This window comes from Gobius niger (assembly GCF_951799975.1).
Source record: "Gobius niger genome assembly, chromosome: 2".
NCBI classification, from domain to species: Eukaryota; Metazoa; Chordata; class Actinopteri; order Gobiiformes; family Gobiidae; genus Gobius; species Gobius niger.
This window is the reverse complement of record NC_136853.1, coordinates 23,074,463-23,095,993: the sequence shown is the minus strand read 5'-3', so window position 1 is coordinate 23,095,993 and position 21,531 is coordinate 23,074,463. Positions and strand designations below refer to the sequence as shown.

The following is a 21,531-nucleotide window of genomic DNA, read 5'->3' as shown; positions in this document are numbered from 1 at the left end:
ATTTTGACGCTTTTACATTATCACAATGAACTGTAAACTTTCAGAAAGAGCAGCTACAGTCACGACATAAAGATCTGTCAAGTGCACAATGACTTTGAATATGTGGACTTTTGCTCTAACCACCGAGCCACTGGTATTTACTCATCGTCAGTACAAAATCAAAATGAATAGCCTCATATTTTACACCAGAAAACAACTTGAAGATTTGCTGCATAAAGAATCAACAAAACAATGGACTCAGACAATCATAACACCAAGGAATGCCAAGGTCAAGGCTGCACGCACAGCTGCGCCTCACGCCGCACTGTGAGTGGACACATGGTCAAACTACTGGATCAAATGTAAAATGTGTTACAAGTATGTTCTTAAGGCAAGCATTATGCAACATTGTGATGTCTCGAGAGCCAATAAAAAGTGCAAAGAAGCCAAAAGGAGAGGGAAGTTTTGTTGTTTTGTTTCTTTCTATCAAACAGCCTTGTGGGTCTGGACAAAGAAACAGGCAAATATTCAAGTTCACACAAAAAAAGCTTCCCACACAACAGCAAAAATATCTTGTGTCCTGAGAGTCAATTACACGCAAAAGTTTACAGAGTTTAAGTAATAAACTAATCCCACACATGTGCATTTTGGCAAGTTTCAGTAACGTGAAAACATCTCTGTAGCCAACTCAAATGTCTTTACAAATGAAAGCAAATCATTTGAAGTTTTAGGTTTAAGAACATGTGGCAGCTTAGTGAGAAAAATGATTTCAACAAAATACACTATGTGGCCTGTATTTAACCGTGATAAGTAAGTGAGAGTATAATAAGCATTGTGTTAATACTTTACAAGCATATTATTAACACTTATTAATACGAGCACACCTTAATATAAAGCGTTGCGTATTTTTCTGCTGGGCATGTCGGTATTGTACCGAGTTGTGTCTTTTATGTGTCAGTGAGCTAAAGATGAATTTCTGCCTCGGTTGAAAATAATAATCTATTCAATTCTATTCTATTCTAACCACGGCACTGGGAGAGCGGTTGGCGTTCTTGCCTCCTAGAAGTCCCGGGTTCAATCCCTGGACTGTGCGGTGCCGGCCTTTCTGTCTGGAGTTTGCATGTTTTTCTCCCTGTGTCTGGGTGGGTTTCCCCCCGGGTGCTCCAGTTTCCCCCGTCAACCAAAAACATGCACAAAAGTTAAAACCAGGTGATTCTGACCATTATTCCTGGCTCCACATCTGGAGATGGGTCGCAGGAGCCGCCCACTGCTTGCTGCGGGTTGCCTAAGCAGCATCAACGATGAGGTCAAATGCAGAGGACGAATCAATTAAGTACAACGTGACTGGAGCACTGAGCAAATTATATATATATACATAAACACACCCAGGTGCTCGTCATATGATTAAAATATCATGAAAAAGTACATTCACTTCTGTTATTCAACTTAAACTGCGAAACTTATTATGAAATAACCCCAAATTCTCATAAAAATCTCATAAAATTAGACTATTCTGAAAATGGACTGTAAGCCACAATCATCAAAATTATAACAAAGGCTTGACATGTGTCACTTTGCATGTAATGAGTCTATTTCATATATTAGTATCATATTTTAAGTAATAAATGAACTTTTTCATGATATTCTAATTATATGATGAGCGCCTGTATATATATAATATATTATTAATATTATATATGTATAAGTATTGGATGACAATATAATGTTGCGTGAGAAAAGATTTCAACATTGTTTAGACTCTCAATGAAGGCCTTGTTGACCTTGACACCTCAGCACTGTCATTGGTAAATTGGTAGATAATATCAAGTCAAGCAAAAACACCAGAAGACTGCTGCTGATACAAAGGTCTTATTTGCACTCCGAGGCCAAAGATTTGCCTCCGGCGCTGAATACTTTTCATGCTCAAGTCTAAACATGCCCTCCCCCTTGTACAGGATGTTTCTCCTCAACTCTACCACTGTACACTGCTTATTCTAGTTTCTGATCGACCATCTTAGCCTTTTCTTTGCTTTCATGATTCACACACAGGAAGAGCTTTACAGTCTTTGTGTAGCAAGGAAGTCTTTGAGTAGACACCAAAAGCGAACCTTGCATGCAGCTGTGAGCTTTAAAATCCAAGGACGAAAGATAGAATAATGCAAAAAACAAACAGCACTCACGATTTACTGAAGATGTGAAACATGGTCCAAAAGACGTTCTCCGCACCGGCAGCCCCGAGCCCAAGACACCCCGCTTTACTTGGGATGGCATTCCTAGCAAACGACTGTCTACGCTGCGTGTGTGTGTGTGTATTTTCCGGACTATTTTGGAGTGGCTGGGAACGTGGCTGGAGCCTCTGCCCTCAGTTACACCACACCGCTCCCAAAGGATGTCTGGCGGCCGTTGCTACTAACACACCCCTCTCCAAGGCAACAAAAACAGCCCTTGCAGTCACAAAGAAGGCAATTCTAATCCTTAAGTTTACAACAAGCAGCAGTGGATATGTAGCTCCCAAGCACACCTAACAAGCAAAGAAAAACTTGTGGTTTGGCTTGAGCTAAACTCCCTCTTCCTTAGTCATCCTCTGTCTGCTCTGCTTTGTTGCACTAATATAGATCCCAAGTTGGCAGCCAGGAAGTCAATCTTATGCCTCCTCCCAGCAAGCAACACAGCGGCGCGATTGGGTCCACCCCTATAAGCTGCAGTCGCTGTGGGAAATACTGGGCAGTGAGGAAAAGGAAGGAGCGAAAGAATGGACAAAAGTGTGCAACTGAAAGAACTGTAATGACCAGTAAGGTTCAGGGAGGAGACACATGCTCCCAGATGTTTTCACACAAGGGAAGAGTGATGTCATCGCAGAGACATGCTCTAACAAACTGGACAAGTCGATGGGATGCGTCTGAAATGTTGAAGCTACGAAGCTACAAAAGGAAAAATAAAAGTTCCTCCAAACATTGCTGCATCTGTAGGTATCACTGGCTACGTCTTCAGCCAATTAGAAGCCTTGTTGTTATGCCCTAAAGGCGTCTTGATTTACACGCTTTCTCGTGCAAGTGGTCAGTCAACACAACGACTGCACAGGCGCGGCAAAAAACCCTCCTTTTGGTAGTGAGCGCTGCAGTTCACAAACTCCCCAAAACAGTTTAGGAATCATGTTGGGATGCGAGAGGCGCTCTTTGCTCTCGGTGGAATGGATTAAGATTGTCTGCTCTTATCACTGGAACAGCGCTTGCACACCTTGTTTTATGGAGTTGAGACTGGTTAAAGGTTAACTATAAAAGCCAAGGGAGACTAGGCACTTATGGGGATTTCCTCATTCCACTGGCTTGGACTTGTGATACTATCTGACCCGGGATGTTTGTTGTTGTTGTTTTCACATATAATGTAAGCTCTCGAGAATGGGATCTGGATTTTAGGATTAGCTGATCCGTTTTTGCATATGTACTTTTAATTTGATCATGAGCCTCACCTGAGCGCTCCCAAATACATGTTAACGTAGGCCGAGGCAAAGCTATCTGTGGCACGTATGCAAACAGGAATGCAGTCTCCAAACCATCATTATTTATAGAAAAAGGATTTCAAACAATGGGCTACTGTTCGCTGGAGTCATGTGACAGACTGACCTTTTACAGTGCACATGTTGTGAATGTGTGCAGCTGGGATTTCTCACCGTGTTCCCACACCAAACTGATTTGCGTGTGCTAAAAAGTCAAAGAGAGCACCGATGAGGAGAAGGTGAGGAACGGGACTTTTTTTCCCCCAACACATGCCCATTGTACGGTTTCATACAAACCTATTGATAGATCTCACAACAGCTATTAGTATTTGCACTTCTACCATGATGTGAAGTAAGGCATGACAGAGGTGAGACTACACAAACGAGTATTAATTTAACATTTCTAACATTTTAAGTATTTTCCTCTACATGTTCCAGCCATGTCCTAAGGTGTAGAATCAGCCCAGACCTGTTCAAGTTATTAATTCGGGTCCGAATTGCCGTCATGCACGAGCTTAAAGGGATATTTCAGGATTTTTGACATTTTTGACATAATTTCCTAGTTATCCAGAGGTTGTTGATTTCTGGAGAGTTTTTTTTTTTTAATTCATGCAGTCCTTATAGAGCTCCACAGTCCCACCCACTACTGGTCACGTGTCGGGGTCCGACACAAAAAATCCCATGTATTTTGAGCCTTGACTTTTCGAAAAAGTCAATTATTAAGAGTTTAATTGCACTGTGCTGACTACCGACACTTGCGCGGGTATTTTACTTTATAATTTTGCAGTTTATAACGTTTTAGACAAATTTTACCTCTACTATATCAAAAATCCTGCAATATCCCTTAAGAAGAAGGTGGCAGTAGTGAGTATAAAATGACCAACATGCATCTAGTCTCTTTAAGGGGAGAAACATGGCTGGTTCGTATAGCTCAAAACAGAACAGCGAATTGGTTTGATTTTCCTCCATGATGCCAAAACTCTTAGCCATGTCATGTTTGAGCCAACAATGATCCAAAATGTCCGTTATATCTACGCTAGCAAATGGTCAAGGACACAGAGGGAATTCGAAATGAAATTCTAAGTAGTTAAATGAAGTTCAAAGCGGTTTTGCGACACACTTCTGAAAGCTCGGCTTTATATAATCACTAACTTGTTTAGGACGGTGCGATGTGCCTGCACTTAGATGACCACAAAGGAATGGGGCAAAAACACAGCATAGAGTACATTCCAGACAAGCCTCCGCAAGTCTCTATAGAAGCGATACGAAGGTGCAAGATAAGGGTCAAAAATCAAAACTGAGAACAAGATAAAGTAAGTATCCAAAATAAGCACGGCGGTACTTCAGTGATCAAGCTTTTCACTGCGGCTTCATTGCTGTAAGCCACTTAAAAGGAAGTGGGTTGTAATTTTATATTTTTAATGGCACATTTCACTTCGACTGCCTACCAGGTTGCCTTCATAACATGGGCACAAATAAATGATTGAAACTGGACATAATCATTGTTTGTTAGAGATTGAGTCCATAAATACAATGGCCCTGTTATTAATAGCTTAGGTCTTTGAATCGACAGCCATGATATGAGTGATTGAAGAATACCACCTTTTAATACTTGTGCAGAAAATATTTTATAGTGTTTGGAAATATTATACAGAACATTTTAGAGAAAGTTAAAATGCTTAGGTTTATTATCTGTTTTGTCCACAAATCAACATATCGGCCTCCTTCTCTGTGGGCCCTGAGGGTGTGCCTCGGCTGCTGCTGCCTTCCAGGACATGCGTTGGATCAAATGCCCTGCTCCACTTCATCAGCACACACTAAATCAATGAGTGCCACACAATGACAGTCTATGACAGTCATTTCAGAGAGCAGCCGCACAAACTGTAGCAGAAACATTATTGTTTCTCTTTTTGTGCAGATCAAAATATCAAAGATTATAAAGGCTTTAATTACATAAGCGGGATCTTGAATGAAATGGGGAAACGAGGGAGAATGAACATGTTAAAGATGACACAATAAGCACACAATTACACAGACGAACCATGAGCACAAAAACGTGATACTAAAACAATGCATTACCAACAAAGGAAAAGACGAGTGAGAACTATTTAGTTTTATATTCAACAATGTTAGAATTGGACAGGTCCATGATACACTTTAACTACAGATCTTGTGGACTCCCCTCAGAAGCTGCATACTTGTATGATGGCAATTCACCGCACCACAATGACCTTTTTAACCAGGACCGTCCCACTGAGATTAGATCTCATTGTCCTGGCCCTAGATGGGCACCTATTGTACATGTTTTTAGTGGTAGGGGAAAGCGGAGTACCCAGAGGAAACCTACGCAGACACGGGGAGAACATGAAAACGCCACACAGGAAGGCCCCGTCCAGGTGGGAATTGAACCTGGGACCTTCTTGCAGTGAGGCCCGAGCGCTAACTGATGCTGCACCACCATGCCGCCCAACTACTGTTTTTTTATTTTCTGAATGTAAAACTCAACTCAATTACCAGAAGCAGAAAAGAAGAAATAGTTCTGATCTTAAACCTTTGGTATTAATCCAGCACTGCTGCACTTATCTGTTACAGAATTGTACATTGTCCAAAAGATGAATAGGTTTTCACATAAATTTATGCTTTGTTAATTTTAAAAGGTCAGAAGGGCCAAAGTTGAAATCCGTGCATATAACAGCTTGTTAAACTGCTCCAGTTCTTCCAATTAGAAGACCATGACACTAAAAGCTATTGGTGGGACACACTTCATGGGGCACAGATTAAGCATGGTTGTTTGCACTCAGTGCATGTACACATATATGTATACAAACCCATCGCTCATGCATGTAAGCAGATACAGTGGTCCACGCCTCGGGCTGCAGTTGGTGGGGGGAAAGGCAGATCACACTGCCTCTGCATACAAATACATGCGGATAGAGATGCTTGTTGCCTTGTATGGAAGAAGTAGAAATGGGTTTCAATAAGAGGCAAATGGACACCACTCGTACACACAAACACACAACTAACATCAACAAGCTCAACTGGAGCATCAAGCTGTCATTGACATCTTCACCAGAGAAAGACCCACAGCATTTCTTAACTCCGTGTTTCCTTATGGCACAGCCTTAAACAAAAGACATGTGTATAACAAACAAATTATGGAAAAGTATTATAGTAGGATACTGTCCGAGCAGAAGAACAACCTTTACGCAGTTTACGTTCATCACTATCAATACAACTCTATAAAGAACCTCATCTATAGCATGACATTATGCCTATAGAAGAATGGCACAGCAAGTGATAACTCAGACTGCAAGCATTTCCAACTCAAAATTTCCCTCACTGTCAACATGTACTGAACATGCCAGGCCAAATGAGTCGCTGACCTCACAGCCTGGCCTGGTCATCTGATTTGTGTTAGCTAGCTGCAATAAGTCACACGGCCAGCTTCGTGTGATGCTGCAACATTTGGGACACCACTGGTAATGCTCCGATTATTTCAGCATGACATTTTGTGCAGACAAAAAAACTCTCTGAAGGTTAAAATAAATGTCATGAGGGGAATGCTTACTGGGGGGAGCTGTTGTCTTTAAACTGTCACTCAGCTTTGAAAGAAGAAGATTGGATTATGGACAGTCAACAACAGCGATGGGGAAATTAACCAGGGGGGTGTTCACATTTCTAATCACTGCTAAAGAATGCTTGACCAACCGAAGAACTCAAGCAAATCCGCACACAAAAGGATGGAGTGAGACGTGAAAAGCAGGAAAAACTCACTCACCGGGCATTGTCAGAATTCCTCTAAGTGACCCAAGAAGAATGACACAGCGCATATGGACAGAGATCTTAGCAACACTCGCTGTCTTCAGAGATGCATTTGGTCCTGTTGCTGATGCAGAAAGCACAGTCAGTGCCTCAGTCCTGACTCCTGCCTCTCACTGCTGCTGCTGCTGCTGCTGCTGCTGCTGCTTTAAGGAGAGGGGTGGAGAATCATGGACCAGCTCCCTCTATCCCTTTTCTCTCACTCCGTGCATGCCCCACTTCCTGTCTCACCTCGAGAAATGGGACTCAACCTTCAATAATCAAAAATGATTTCCCAAACTATGAATCAAGTTAAATTCCTTGTCATCTGGGGTTTTGCCTCTCGCCTTCTCTTCTTCCTATAATCCCAGCTTCTGTTGCTATCCGTGAGTGAGACAGCACCTCCCAATGTGGGGAGGAGCCTTCATATGCTGTTCATTGGGGGTGGGGGAATCACATGTGAGCCTGTCTGTGGTGCAGCCTAGCTTGGCCCTGCCCCCCTGTGTTATCCAGTGGGAGTGTGTGCGCTCTTTGTCCTGTCAACTGTGGAGCTAGTATCTGCTCTTATTGTCAGCCGACGCTTGCTGGTTAACTGCCGTCAGAGAATAAGCTTTGGAGCAGTGGATTACATTGACAAAAACAATGGCTATAGTTAGGATTTGGCAGAGAGACGGTGCCTGCAGCGAGCCAGAGGACTGTGAATGGTGAAACTGGAATTTTGGGTGGGAGGGTTTTGATACGCTCAATTTGACTTGGGATAGGTAGTCTGGCAGGGGTGAAACTGAGGCTATTTCCAGTACGTCCCCTGCCGGAGAACACAGGCACACATGGGGATAAAGGGCCAGCGCGGGACGAGCAGATCAGGTGGAACAGCTGGAGAAGGCCAAACACCATCCACTAATCTGCTCCCAGTGCACGTCTGCAGTGATGTCATCACATATGACATCACCTCATTCACTGACAGATGATACACATCACATCAGGGACTCAATGCAAATCCGTCAATAGGCCACGTGTGGAGAGGATGGACACCCAATACAATGATGGGTTCAAATGGCCGGAAACAGTTTACAATGCTCCACTACATGTGGCACAGTGGGTGAGTTTATAGTAAATACTATTAGTGCACATTCCTCACACACAGCTCCAGACAAACATACAAAAGTATCACAAACATAGGGTTCAATGCCCAAATTACTCTGACTTAAACAATATGCTTTTTCCAAATCATACTACAGCAATACATTTTCCAAAATGCCAATAATAATGTAAATGGTTTCAACTTGTACAGCGCTTTTCTAACTTCATCCGGACCAAAGCGCTTTGCAGCAAAGAACCAGTCCCCCATTCACACTGTCATTCATTCTACAATGTACAAACTAAATTCATTCATTCCCATACACATTATAGGCACATGAGTGACCAAATTAGTCACACTCAAGAGCCCTGAGCAGTTACAGTTTCTCCTATTTCTCCAACAGGGACATAGAAATATACCTAAAATTTGTAATACCAAACATTACAACATCCTCCTAGTTACTTACCAAATAACAACATTAACAGTCAGTCCACAGTCTCTGTAGAATTGTCAGTGGCTGCACAAGTGTGAGCAAATGTCAACCTCCAGGAATCACCTGTTCATTATAACTTATGGGTCGTATATGTCGTATATGTGCATCATATTATTCTGAACAATGGGCAGGGCGATATGGCCTAAAATCTCTTATCACAATATAAAAAAGAAATATCACGATATATTTGACGATATAATTGACAACGGACAAATTACTTCAAAATTCCAGCCTCATGCCTATTCGGAAGATTAATGCAAAGATATTTCATTTGGGTTTTTTAAGCGCCATATTAACTTCCTCACAAATATGATCTACTCAAGCAGTTTACAGCCTTCATTTCACTTGTCCCCATGTTCTACACAGTCAGGGTTTATGCTGCTCTGATGGAGCTGAGCTTAACATAAATTATACCATGGTCTGGGTGAATACTCGATTCTGATTGGCTGGTGGGTGCTAACAAGCGTGCATTATTTTCGTATAACCGCACACGTAGTCCGGTAGTTAAATCACTGGGATATCACTCCGCTGTGGGCATCGCCATAGCAACGCATGACACAGCTGAATCAGATAAACACGGAATTAGTGACTGACAGGAACGTATGAGATGGATTTTGTTTAATTTCAACGTTTTTGGCCAAAACAAAATGTTTGATAAATGGGAAGTAGAGGAGAGTGAGCAGCTAGGTTAGCCTACTGTTAATAAAATATGAGCTTTCCATTTCTATTGAAAACGGTTAAGGCACTATTCATGATTTTCAGGCGTACATAAAATGATCCTGCATTTAAACATATTTGGCTGGATTAGTAAAGTCAATCATAAAAGTTTCAGTTGGTGGGGCCCAGGTGTGAGCGACTCCACCACAGCTGTTTTCCATAAACAGTTGAGCTCGTTGAGCTAACTAGCTAGCTTCAGGTTAAACAGCGTAAAAGTGAAATAACTCCTGCCCACGAGTGCCGCACATCGGTGTTTACTTCCACGGAAAAGTGCCGGGTTAGTCCTGTTGTGTTGTGATTCTGGCGATGCAGCGTGTGCTTATGTTGTGTCGTTGAGCCTGACTGAGATCCTCGTAATAGCTGCGGAGAATGACTCGCTCTGAGACGAGCCTTCAGTGACCGGCTAATAACCCACATAAAATAGTCCCGGTGGTCTGGCATATTTAGTGACTTTATTTATGACAAATATTTATTATAAATGTTACGTTTGTGGGACCCTGGTATAAGCGGATTAAACAACTCGGAGCCGTGCATTAGACGGTTATAATGCACTTCGCATCGTGCATTATAACCGTCTAATGCACGGCTCAGAGTTGTTTAATCCTTACTTATATCATGTCCATAGCGAAATATAAAAAATTACGATATTAAAAAAATGCTACCGTGATAACAATATACGATACGGCCCACCCCCACTGAACATGTGTGGTGATCACAGAATACTGTATGCATGGCATAAAAAAGACATGTGCCCAATAAATGTCCGATGTGAGTGGACAGCATACAGAAGGAAGTGTACCTTCTGGAGGTGCAGAGGAAAGGCAGGCAGACAGTCAGACAGGCAGCCTGGCACCTCGCACTTCAATGTTTGTTTCTAACTAGGTCAGACTTAAGAACCAGAGTTGTGCTGCTGTTGGGCTACAAATGGTCCACTCTAATTCCTTTTCCCAGAGAGGGCTGTATATGGAAATGACTACAATGACAATGCTGAATGATGCCTCCATACAGGTATAGAATATTGAAAATGCAGCACCATTTTCAATCCATTTTCTACTTTTTTTTCAGTCTTAACTTGGTAAACATATACTCAAGCGTTGCTTTACTAATTTCTCAAACCGGGTCATAGTCTTGGTCAGACAAGGCACAATCTTTCACAAAGAATTCTTTTATTTTGTGATTAGTCACAACTAAATAATAACTGTATAATAAATCACATTGAGCATTATATCAATGTTCATTTCAGCATCATTCATCCAAAGGTAACCCACCTGTGCTGAGAATATTTTTGCCTTTAACCTTTAATTAATGTTGTGTTCAGTCCCTCATTAATAAGACAGAGCTGGTGAAGAAAGGACAAGGAAGGATGAATGAGTGTTTGCATGCTTACTGAGCAGTCCTTTGGAGGGATGCGCAGGACACTGCTTTAATGCGGCCCTTGGTATTCCTGTCATGCCTCAAGCCCTATCCATTACAGCTCATTACCTCAGGAGGGAATGAAAGAGAAAAGTCGGAACCCCAACAGGGTTAAAAAAGCCATCTCAGCCACCTCAGCATCTTAGATTTCAAGACATTCTTCTCGTAAAAGTGCATCAGTGTATGGAGGCACAACCCAGAACAACTGCATGCAGTAATAGACCCTGGAAGACATATAAAGTATTTAGAGTCAGATTGCACATTTGCATATAATAATCTATTCTTTAGCTGCAAGGGGAACAAGATATATGAGCTGTTACTACTAGTTACAAACATCATTTTAAGGAAGTGAAGTACATCTGACACCAAACTCCTTTAAAGAGCCCTGAGCTCTATCGCCTATTTGCAGGATAACCTTGGAAACGTCTTTTTTTTTTTACTGAAGACTGTAATAATACAACTGCCCATCATCAAATATCTGTTGTGAATGGCCTGTCATTTCCTTCAACTAAATATATAAAAAAAAATTAACCATACCACAATTTCTAAAACTCTAGATCGGGGGATATTTACACTTGGCAGAAGAGATCTCTGGTGCACTAAAAGTCACTGCCTGAAAGGTTGTAAACATGAAAACATGTGCACATCTAAGAGCACATGAGGGGGGTGTTTTCCAACAGTGGCTTGTTTTTTGTCAGTTTCTTCTATTACTCGTGGTCATGTGGACAAAAGTGAATGTGGCCTTAGACTCTACTGAACACTAGCAGTAAGTTTCAACAGCACATTCACTGTCATTGAAATCATAAGAGTCTAATATTGCACAGAGGTGGGTAAACTCAGCTTTGTACAGTATTACCACCATAAGCATTCTGTTTGGTCTACACAACATGCATTACCATCCTGATGCATTGCAAATGAGATGGCAAGAGAAGAAGGATGCAGAGCCAGGAGGAGGAGAGGAAGAGAAAGATGGGCTGTTCCTTTCACACTAATTACATTTCCTGAGACAAAACCTCCAACTGAAGGACAATTATTTAATTAATTCATTAACTTATTAATAATTATATCATCATCATCATCATCACGGTCAGTATGCGAACAGTCCCTCACAGTCACCGCATTTCTTTTTTCTTTCTTTTGTTTACGCAGGATTACAGATAGATGAGGCACCTGGGCCCATGTGGCATCTGGACAGAGTCATATGGGAAGCAAGGTTTACTTTGTCAATAAAGAGTTAACAGATGCTCGGAGATAGGGGAACAAATGTCAGTACGTGTGCGGGTAAGGACGTGAAGGTGGATGGGAAGCTGAGCAGAAGAAAGAAAGCTGGATATTACAGGTGCAACCACCTGGGGATTGTTTAGAGAATTTAATAACCCTAAATGTCAGCACTTTATTGGATTTATGGGTGATGTCTTCCTCTATACACACACACACACTGCTGTTGCCATCCATTTTTTTTTGCACACACAGAGTTTCCATCACTCCCGCCTGCAACAATTACTAGAGTCTCACAGTCGGTGCACTTTTATGGAAACCTGACAGGGGATCTTGAACCGAGGTCTGCTGGTCCCCGCTGTGAACAGATATGTGCAAAAGCAAACGATTACCTACAGTGCTCTGCCGTATAAGGCCATGGCATGAAGCACAACAGTGGAAAGGGTGTTGTAGCCGTCTGAGGAATGATTAACCTACTTTAAATAGAAAATGCAGAGTATGTTTGATGCCAGGTTAAATAGAAGACTAAACCCATACTGATAACACAGAACAAAAACATTTGTTGGGAAGGTAACACTTTGTATTGTTATAATCTATTTTATGTGAAGCAGCTGTGGTTATTGTAAATGTGCTATAGAAATAAAGTTGATATTGACCTTGACTTGTAGCCAATAAAAACAGAGAAAACTGATTAATCAAATTCTATATTCAAAGGTATGCTGCCTATTTTATGTATATTATTGAAACTTAAATTGAGATAAAGGAAAGAAAAGCAGTTAAAATGTGTGCATCTGTGTGCAATAATTGTTAAAGCAATTCAAAGCACTTAATGTAACCTGAAGCTAATTTTTTCACACAAGTGAGGGGACTGACAGCAAACAAAACAAAGTGATGACGGTCTATATGGTTTCAGATACTATAAGACTCTTATTCAGAGTTATTGAGAATGTGAACACACTCCTATGTTACACAAGCAGTTGTTTATAAAAACCTAGTTTCTAAAAACCTATGAGTCACAAGGTGCTGCAACTCAAGTAGTCTCAAATAAAGTACTATGAGCGGCAGGTGGAGTTAAGGGACTATACTTAATGCATTGTCCGTAGTGAAGCATGTCAAAAGTGTGACCTGAGTCTTGACAGACGGCTTTTTAACTAACCTTTTTGCACATTTTTAGTTAGTTAATTAAATGATGTTTTACCATAGTCTGGGTGAATACTCTGATTGGCTAACTGGCGTGCGTTAAAACTGTATAACGCAGAGTTATGATGCGTTCCAGGCAACTGGTAACTGGTACATTTCCCACCTCCCACTTGGAAAAATGCCTTGGAACACCGCTCAAACTGGTAATTACAACTTGTAAAAACTCGGAAACCTCAAGACTGTTACGAGTTCGTATACGAGATGAAGACAATAATGGCGGCCCCAGTGGAGGAGCAGCTAATGTTAAAACTGTAACAAAACCACTGCATCAGTGACGTGAACATTTGGTTTCAACGTAATGTTATGTCGCACGTTTTAATTATATCTGGTTTGGAGAAACTTTCATACAACGTTAGCATCATATGAGCTAACTGTTGTAGCATTAGCCGTTTTGTTTATACGTTTGTTAAGCGATTGTGTCATCGCTATACTTCCGGGTCCAACTTTAGCCACAAAGAAATATTACATTCTGGATTTTCATCAGTAATGCTTTTCTGACATTATCAACTTAGTTTTTCCATATACAATGTCGTTTAAATATAAAAATGCCATTTTACCTGGAGAAATGGTGAGCTATATTGTTCAAATTAAGTGTAAAACAGTTTTTGGCCTTCTACCTGTTGTTATTTCAGCAGCAGATTCAGATGAAGGTGCTTTTTTTGCTGTGTTTAACTTGACTTTATTTATGTGTGATAAATAAGGTCATATTCCACCAGAAAATGGCTAAAAAGAGGGAAAATTGTGTTTCTCTAAAGATTCTATTTTCCCCCTCAGCGAAGTCACGCCCCCTTCTATGAAGCAATGCCATCTGTTCCCATAGTAACGACAAACATTTGAGATAGAACTAGCATCAGGTAAAACAGCTTAACATAAAACAACTCCTGCCCCAGACTTAACGGGGGGGTATTATGCAAAATGGACTTTTTCAAGCTTTATGTCATTCCCTCATTAAAAACATGCCTGAAGTGTTGCCTTGGCACATTCACGTATTTTTGAGTAATCTGTAAAAACTCTGATGGCAGCCATTTTAGGGATAGGTTTGCCTGAGTCCTCCTAGGAACGCCCCCACCTCCTGGAGACGCCTCTGAGCTTTTGTCACCAGCCGAGTGACGAAAGCCTATTTCAAGACATTCGCTACAGCCATTTTGAGAGAGCAATTTTATACAAGGCAGTTATTCTAATTTACTGCATTTACAGACCAACAGAAGGTTTCGTCATCCTTGTAGTGTGCGACTGGTGCTAGGTGATTGAAAAAAGCATAATACCCCCTTTTTAAGAGAAAGCACAGGCCACAATGAACAGTTTCAGTTTGTGTGACCATGGTATAAGTGGATTAAACAGCCGTGTGTTATACAGTTTTAATGCACTTCTTGCCTCCAGGTCGTGCATTTAAACTGTATAATGCACGGCTCCTTGTTGCTTATTCCTTACATATACATCATCAGGTGCAAGTCTGCTATGGTGAAAGTATAGGCAAATAGTGAAAACAGTGGCATCAAACCACATTCTGCCACTGGATCATTGGGACTTGCCAGACTTGCCAGTGTGAATGCGTATGCGAGTGCGTGTATGTGAAGGTCAGAAAGGTCATTAGAACAGAATTGGACACCACATTTTGACAGTTCGAGGCAATGATGGATTTACTTTGTGGAGTTGTGCTTGAAAAAACACATTTGAAACACCTGACCAGAAAAAAGTCACCACAAAAAACAGGTCACACACTCTTCGACGAGTTTCATAGAGCGCCTTTAGCTTTGATTACAGCCAGCATTCGCGGTCACAGAACTCAATAAGCGTCAATGTCAAAAGATCCAGAGTTGCATTGATTTTTTATTTACAAAGATCTGGTAGTGATGTTGAGTGTGACCAGTGACTACTGTGCAAAGACTTCTCCAGCACATCCCAAAGATTCTTCAATGGGGTTAAGATCTGGACTCTGTGATATTCAGTGAAGATGCCCTGCACTGCTCTTTCACAATGGCACAGTCATCTTGGAATATGCCCCAGGGAAGAAGAAATGCACTGATGGTCCAGGTCTTTCAGGATGTTGAGCTGATCTCATTCTTTGGGCACATAGTGTTGCTGAACCTAGTTCTGATCACCTGCAGCAACCCCAGATCCGAACAGTTAGTAAAGTCAAAGTGTCGACCTTTTTTTTTTTTTTGATCAGGCAGTGTATACAACCACATATCCACAACTATAAAAATCAGCAGAAAGTCTAAGCCCAAAATCTAGAATCTGTTATTCTTATTATTAAAATAGATGCTGTATGCTAATGAGTAGTTATTCAACATGATTGCTGAGGCAGAGACTCTGATTAATGCTCTGAATATTTCATTTTGGATATCCAGTTGCTGCTCATCTGCAGGCCTTCCTCCACAGGAGAACGCCTCGGGCTGCACAGCCCAACAATGTCACATACAGTCAATGAGCACCTCAGGGGATTCTCACAAGACACTGTCCTCTCTGTGTAATTCTAGTCTGTACCTGCAGTATGTGGGAATGGGATGACGATATTCCCCCAAAATAATGGTTGGTGGGTAGGATGTGCTTTGAATACTTCAGCGCAGCTGCAAAAGAAGGCCATTTGAGGCTATTGAATTCCCTCCCTTCTTCAGCGGTCATCATTTCTGATCATTCACTGACCACTTGTGACCAATGTCAGTTATTTCGAGATCCCTGCGCGGCCATACATGTATGCGTAGTATAAATATATTAGGCAGATGATGCATGATGAGATAACGATGCTCCAATTTCCTGTTATATGTGTGTTGATGCACTTTCGAGAAACACTGAGATGTACAATGCTGGAAGTGGGAAAAGGAGGCAGGCTGGTGATGAGGATCAAATTGGGAGAGTGACGAGTCTGTAATGGATCAACGGGAGTATAGCTACATAGATGTGCTAATGACAGAGTAGTCATGATGGTACAGAGAATGAGAGAAGACAGCGGGACAAAGGGGGAGGAAGGGGCTGATTCTTCCTGACTGCACTGGGAAGAGGTCTCGGTGTTCCACACTCAACAATTGCCAGTGTTCCGATCTCATAATGCAACAGTGACATTAATGGTTCATTATGACGGATTGAAGCCACTCTGCAAAAGTCCACACGTCAAATCAAACAGTATCCCTTTTATCAGATGGCGAATACATTTAAATAAAAACTGGTTTGAAAAGCTTTTTATTGAATTCCATGCTTTAGCGTATTGTGCATATTGACATTCCAACAAAGGATTGGAAAAAGGATGTAAGGGTTATTACGCCTCACAATATAGTACCCCTTTTTATCCGCTTAGAAAATCAACATGTTTAATTTTGTGGAACTAGACATGGATCATGTAACTACTCACGTAACCGTATTTAAATAGGGAAAATGTGGAAGAGCTTGGTCACTTCTAACTTCACCCCTGTTTGGGTCCAAAGTAATATGCTGGGAGAGGCTATTTTTTCCCCCACAAAACTTGTTGAACAATCCCAGCATAAATGAGAAAAACACAGCTCCAACACCTACCTGTCATTGTCCACACTCCTGAATCCCGGCAGCATCTGTCTGAAGCTGGAGTTGCGGTCCAGCTTGGGCTGACTCTTGGTGCGTTTTATGGAGCCTTTCAGACGACGACTGAGGAAGCCCTGGCAGACAGAGAAATGCAGTCAATAGGTTGCATTCACGTTCTAGAACTTAATAGTTAGTTACTTCAGCCCGAAGTACCACATTTTTCAGTGACAGTGCAGGATTGTGCGGGCGGCACAGCGGTTAGTGCTCATGCTTCACAGCTCGAAGGTCCGGGTTCGATTCCCACCAATGACGGGCCTTTCTGTGTGGAGTTTGCATGTTCTCCCCGTGTCTGCGTAGGTTTCCTCCGGGTACTCTGGTTTCCCCTACCACTAACAACATTCACAATAGGCCAGGATGAATGAGAATGTGTTTGAGAGTGCGCATGGGGGACGACGGATGGAAATAAGCCTAAGGCTACAATCCTGTGTGGCTAGTTCATTAATTTGCACTGTCCCTACCAAATAAACCAAATCAAACCAAAGGTTAGGATTAGGCTTGGATTAGTGTAAACTAGTGTTGTCCTGAGGAGGTGACATCGTTTCCTGTGGAAAAGTGAAACTCCAGTGATAACGTGCTCCTCCATCTTTGTCCTCCGATTACAGTATTTTCAGCAACAATATCTAAAAAGAAACTCCACACATGTTGACTACCCTTGAACTATACAAGGATCTGATATTTCTGCCGTCTCCATTAAAAATTAAAAAATGTGGAAACCCAGCACTAGGTTCATGTTATATGAGAATTCTTTAAAAGAAAAAAAAAAACTCTAAAGTATGTAGTTGAACCTTGAATCTAAACAGGGATAAAAGGACGAGTAGAAAGCACAAATACCAGCTCAAAGGGGGTTGGGTCTCAAAGTGTTTCAGAGCTAAGAGAGCTGGCTAAACTGAGAGGTCATAGTCACAGTGGAATGTCACTTACTGTTTTAAGGATGCTAGACGGCAGCTGCCTGAAAGGTGCGTAAACCAGAGCAAAACTAAAACATGTATCATTAGACTAAGTAGGTAACTTCTCTTTGACTAAATGCCATGTGTTTTTGGTTGGAGTTGAAAAAAATCTAAAATGGCCGACTGGGGAGCACTGGGTCAGATGTTGTGGGAGGGGGGTTGGGTCACACAGAGGAAATTGATAATAATAATAATGCATCGGTTTTATATAGCGCTTTGGACACTCTGGACACTCAAAGACGCTTTACATTGCATTATTCATTCACTCCATACCCGGTGGTGGTAAGCTACTATTGTAGCCACAGCTGCCCTGGGGTAGACTGACAGAAGCGAGGCAACCAGTCTGCGCCATCGGCCCCTCAGACCACCTCCAACCACTCACTCACTCACTACATTCGCACTACATTCACTCGGTACCTCTTCATCTGTAGGAGGTACTGACAGGTCTGCTCCGTATGATTTGTTTCCTATATAGACCGATTCGGTGGAGAAAGTCACGACAAGGTCAAACGGGCAACACAATGTGAATGCGAAGCAGCGTGTGAGAAAATTGCAATTTACTATAGACGCAAATCACGGCGGTCGTTTTTGCAAGTCATGCCACTCAAAGGCGTCTGCGTTTTGTAATCATTCTCCCAGACTAATTGCATCCCTACACCCCTATATTAGCTTTGTACGCCCTGGTCTTTGTCTAAGCCTGTATGTTTACTTCTCCTAACATCTGCAATCACACTCCCCCAAGCACCGCGGCGTCTCCATAGAAACTGCTGGTTGGCATAAGGACTGAGAGAATAATCCGACAGACAAGAAATATGCTGCAGAAAAGGCAAGGAGTTTGTGGGAGAGGACGGTGGGAAAACAATGCGAGTCGCAGCTTATTTTAGATCTGAGTCGAACAGGATTTTGGGGGAGGAAGAAGTGGGAGGGGGGGAGAACAGTGGAGGACAAGAACATGCCTTGTTATGGGGGAGTCTGAAAAGGAGCTGGCGACTATTGTTTTTAAGCGGAATAACTTTCGTTGCAACTTTTACACACGACTGGCCGCGCATTCATCAGAGAGTGACAGCTGACAGACAGGAGGGGGGTGACATAATGCAGATAGTTTTCATGTTTGGGGCCCCAGTCACCCAGGCTGAAAACCACAAGTTTGACAGATGCCAAGAAAATGTTTTGATAGTGTCCATCCATCCACTGCCAAGATAAACCACCAGATCACTTTTTGGAAGGAAAGGTTCACTGGGGGGGGGGGGTATTAGTATATCATAATCTATTTCATGAACTTGCATGCATGTTTTCTGTGAGAGTGACCCTGAAACGTGACCCTGTAAGTTCATCCTTGTGAAGAATTTGGATGCCATGAATATGTTTGGAAAGCTAGGAGTGAGTTTGAACAACATTTTAAGGCGAGACACTGCAGGTGAATAGGGAAAAAATTGAAATGTACAGGTATCAATTTGAAACTGCCGCTGTAAATCACTGGCATGAATGTGAGAAAAAAAATACATGGCAAGTTTTCTGTCATTTCATCTTTTCAAGGTGTTTTATGCCTAAAAATGCCCCAAATTTCCCATCTTTTCGGTAACGAAATCTAAATAATGGATAGAGCTACATTCAAATTTATGGTTTCATTTTATTGATAAATGAGTTGCCAAGACTTTCTCAGAGGGGATTTTGGATTTCTTGTTTAGTTTTAAAATAAGCTGTTTTTTAGTGTAAAAATGTAATTTTCGCCTTATTTTTTGACATTCAAAACTCAATAAATGGGGCTTAGGGATTAAATAATAAAAAATCCCTCTGAAAAAATCTTCCAAATATTGTCCAGTCCAAGGCTGGAAAATTTGAAGTCTTTAGGTCCGATTGACGTGGACATAGTGTCGCCACAATGACAGAAAAATGTGTTTTGAGAAAAAGGCCGATGAAATTGTGTTCTCCCGTACAAGTCTATGGGCAAACATTGAATCAGCGCAATATTTAAACATGTTTTTGCGAAGATTAGGTATATTTTCTGTTTCCGGGTGAAAACTTGTATGTTCAGAGACCAATTTGGCCCAAAACCTGAAAACTGAAAAAATTGAGTTTTGCCTGTAGTGTCTCCCCTTAATTTAGTGGCTTCCTCTTTCATTCTTTGCAATAATTCAAATAAAATCAGGTATAGGACCTTCAAAAAGGTAGGTCACAACTCATCCTGCCTGGAACAGCATATTGACGACAATCACTAATAGGACCCGGGATTTGGGAGCATTCTGATCAGAGACGGGTTTATTGGTTTTACTCATCGGTTCTGGCAACTCAAAGTGTGGATTCAACCTCATATTTGGACGGATATGACTAATATCTTTGAAATGTTTACAAAAGAAATTCTACGACCCAACCTTGCATGCACCACACATCAACAAGCTCAAGTGCCAAACTCCAACCCAAAAAGTATTTGGGCAGTGTTTTATTTCAGTTCGTCTCATAAACAGTAGAGAAGGTCTGGTGGGTCATCGACAGGTGACCGGCAACACACCACATCGCTGCCCTGCTTGGTCCCACTCACACCATTAAGACACCTGTATAATTAGCACCCCGAGTATGAACGGGTGGCCCAGAGGCATCATTGGAAAAAGAAATAATTAGAGTTCAGCTTCCAGACAGGCTGCTAGCTGATCACAGAAGTGTCTCAGCATCCTCCATGTGAAAACCACCTGTCACTGGGAAGCACTGCGAGCTACAAGCACAGCCCGTCACTGTCAGCCCCTCATGCCAACTCGGGGAGCACCCATGTTGCATTATGACATCTACCAATACATATTCATTCAGGAGTGGGGCACAGTAAGGTACACAAAGCAGAGCAGTTTGTAATTTTGTACAACCCAGTGTGGAAGTGGCCATTAAAACTAATAGCAACAAGCATGATTTCAATTAGCTCCCAGATTCAATACCCGGGGCATGTGGGCCTTTGGACTTGGCATGTTCTTCCCGTGTCTTGGTAGTTTTCCACTAGCTGCTCCGGTTTCCATATCAACCCAAAACATGCACAACAGGTGCTAGGTGACTCTGAGGTGGGCGTTATCAGCACTGATATCAATCTGGCTTTTGGACCGGTGACCTGGCCAGGCTTCAAAGAGAAAAAGGTTATAGGAAAAGGAGAAGTATACCATTAATTCAGCTTTTTTCTATGGATTTAATTGTCAAATATGCTACGGTGAATATTAACTTTGCTTTAACAAGGGAAGACAAATCATAATTTGATTGTCTTGAAATTTAGATTTTTATCCTCGTTGTTGTACATTTAATGATTTTGTATAAACAATCTGCTTCTTAAGTTCATACGTTACTGTGTACAGCCTGTTCCTCACTCAGAGCATGACTGAGTGTGTCTGTGTTTCAGCACAGGGATCCAAGAAACAAAATGCACGATCACTCAAAGGGCATCATTTTACAGTGACAGACCCCAATTTGATGTCTTGCTGTCATTCTACCCAGTGCTAATCCAAAATCTAGATTATAGGAGGAGGTCTGCTTTTCCAAGAGGTTTTTGTTTGGTGAGAAATTCCATGTACTAACATCATAATTTTGGCCAAGTTGACATGTCACAGATAAGTGAACAACAAATGGCCAATTGTTGTCAGCAGTCAACTGTGAAGGGCTATTA

The 21,531-nt window shown here is 41.8% G+C and overlaps 1 protein-coding gene across 8 annotated transcripts in view; it reads right to left on the bottom strand.

Annotated features, from left to right (window-relative positions):
• dab2ipb (DAB2 interacting protein b) overlaps positions 1-21,531 on the bottom strand; it is a 103,235-nt gene that overhangs the window by 34,973 nt on the left and 46,731 nt on the right. For 7 of the 8 annotated variants that reach the window (XM_079581336.1, XM_079581337.1, XM_079581338.1 and 4 more), the window contains one exon: positions 16,903-17,021. In XM_079581336.1, the coding sequence (XP_079437462.1) occupies positions 16,903-17,021 (119 nt within the window). Of the gene's footprint in view, positions 1-7,253; positions 7,674-16,902; positions 17,022-21,531 lie in introns of those variants that run through there. The other variant, XM_079581343.1, reaches the window with a different exon arrangement.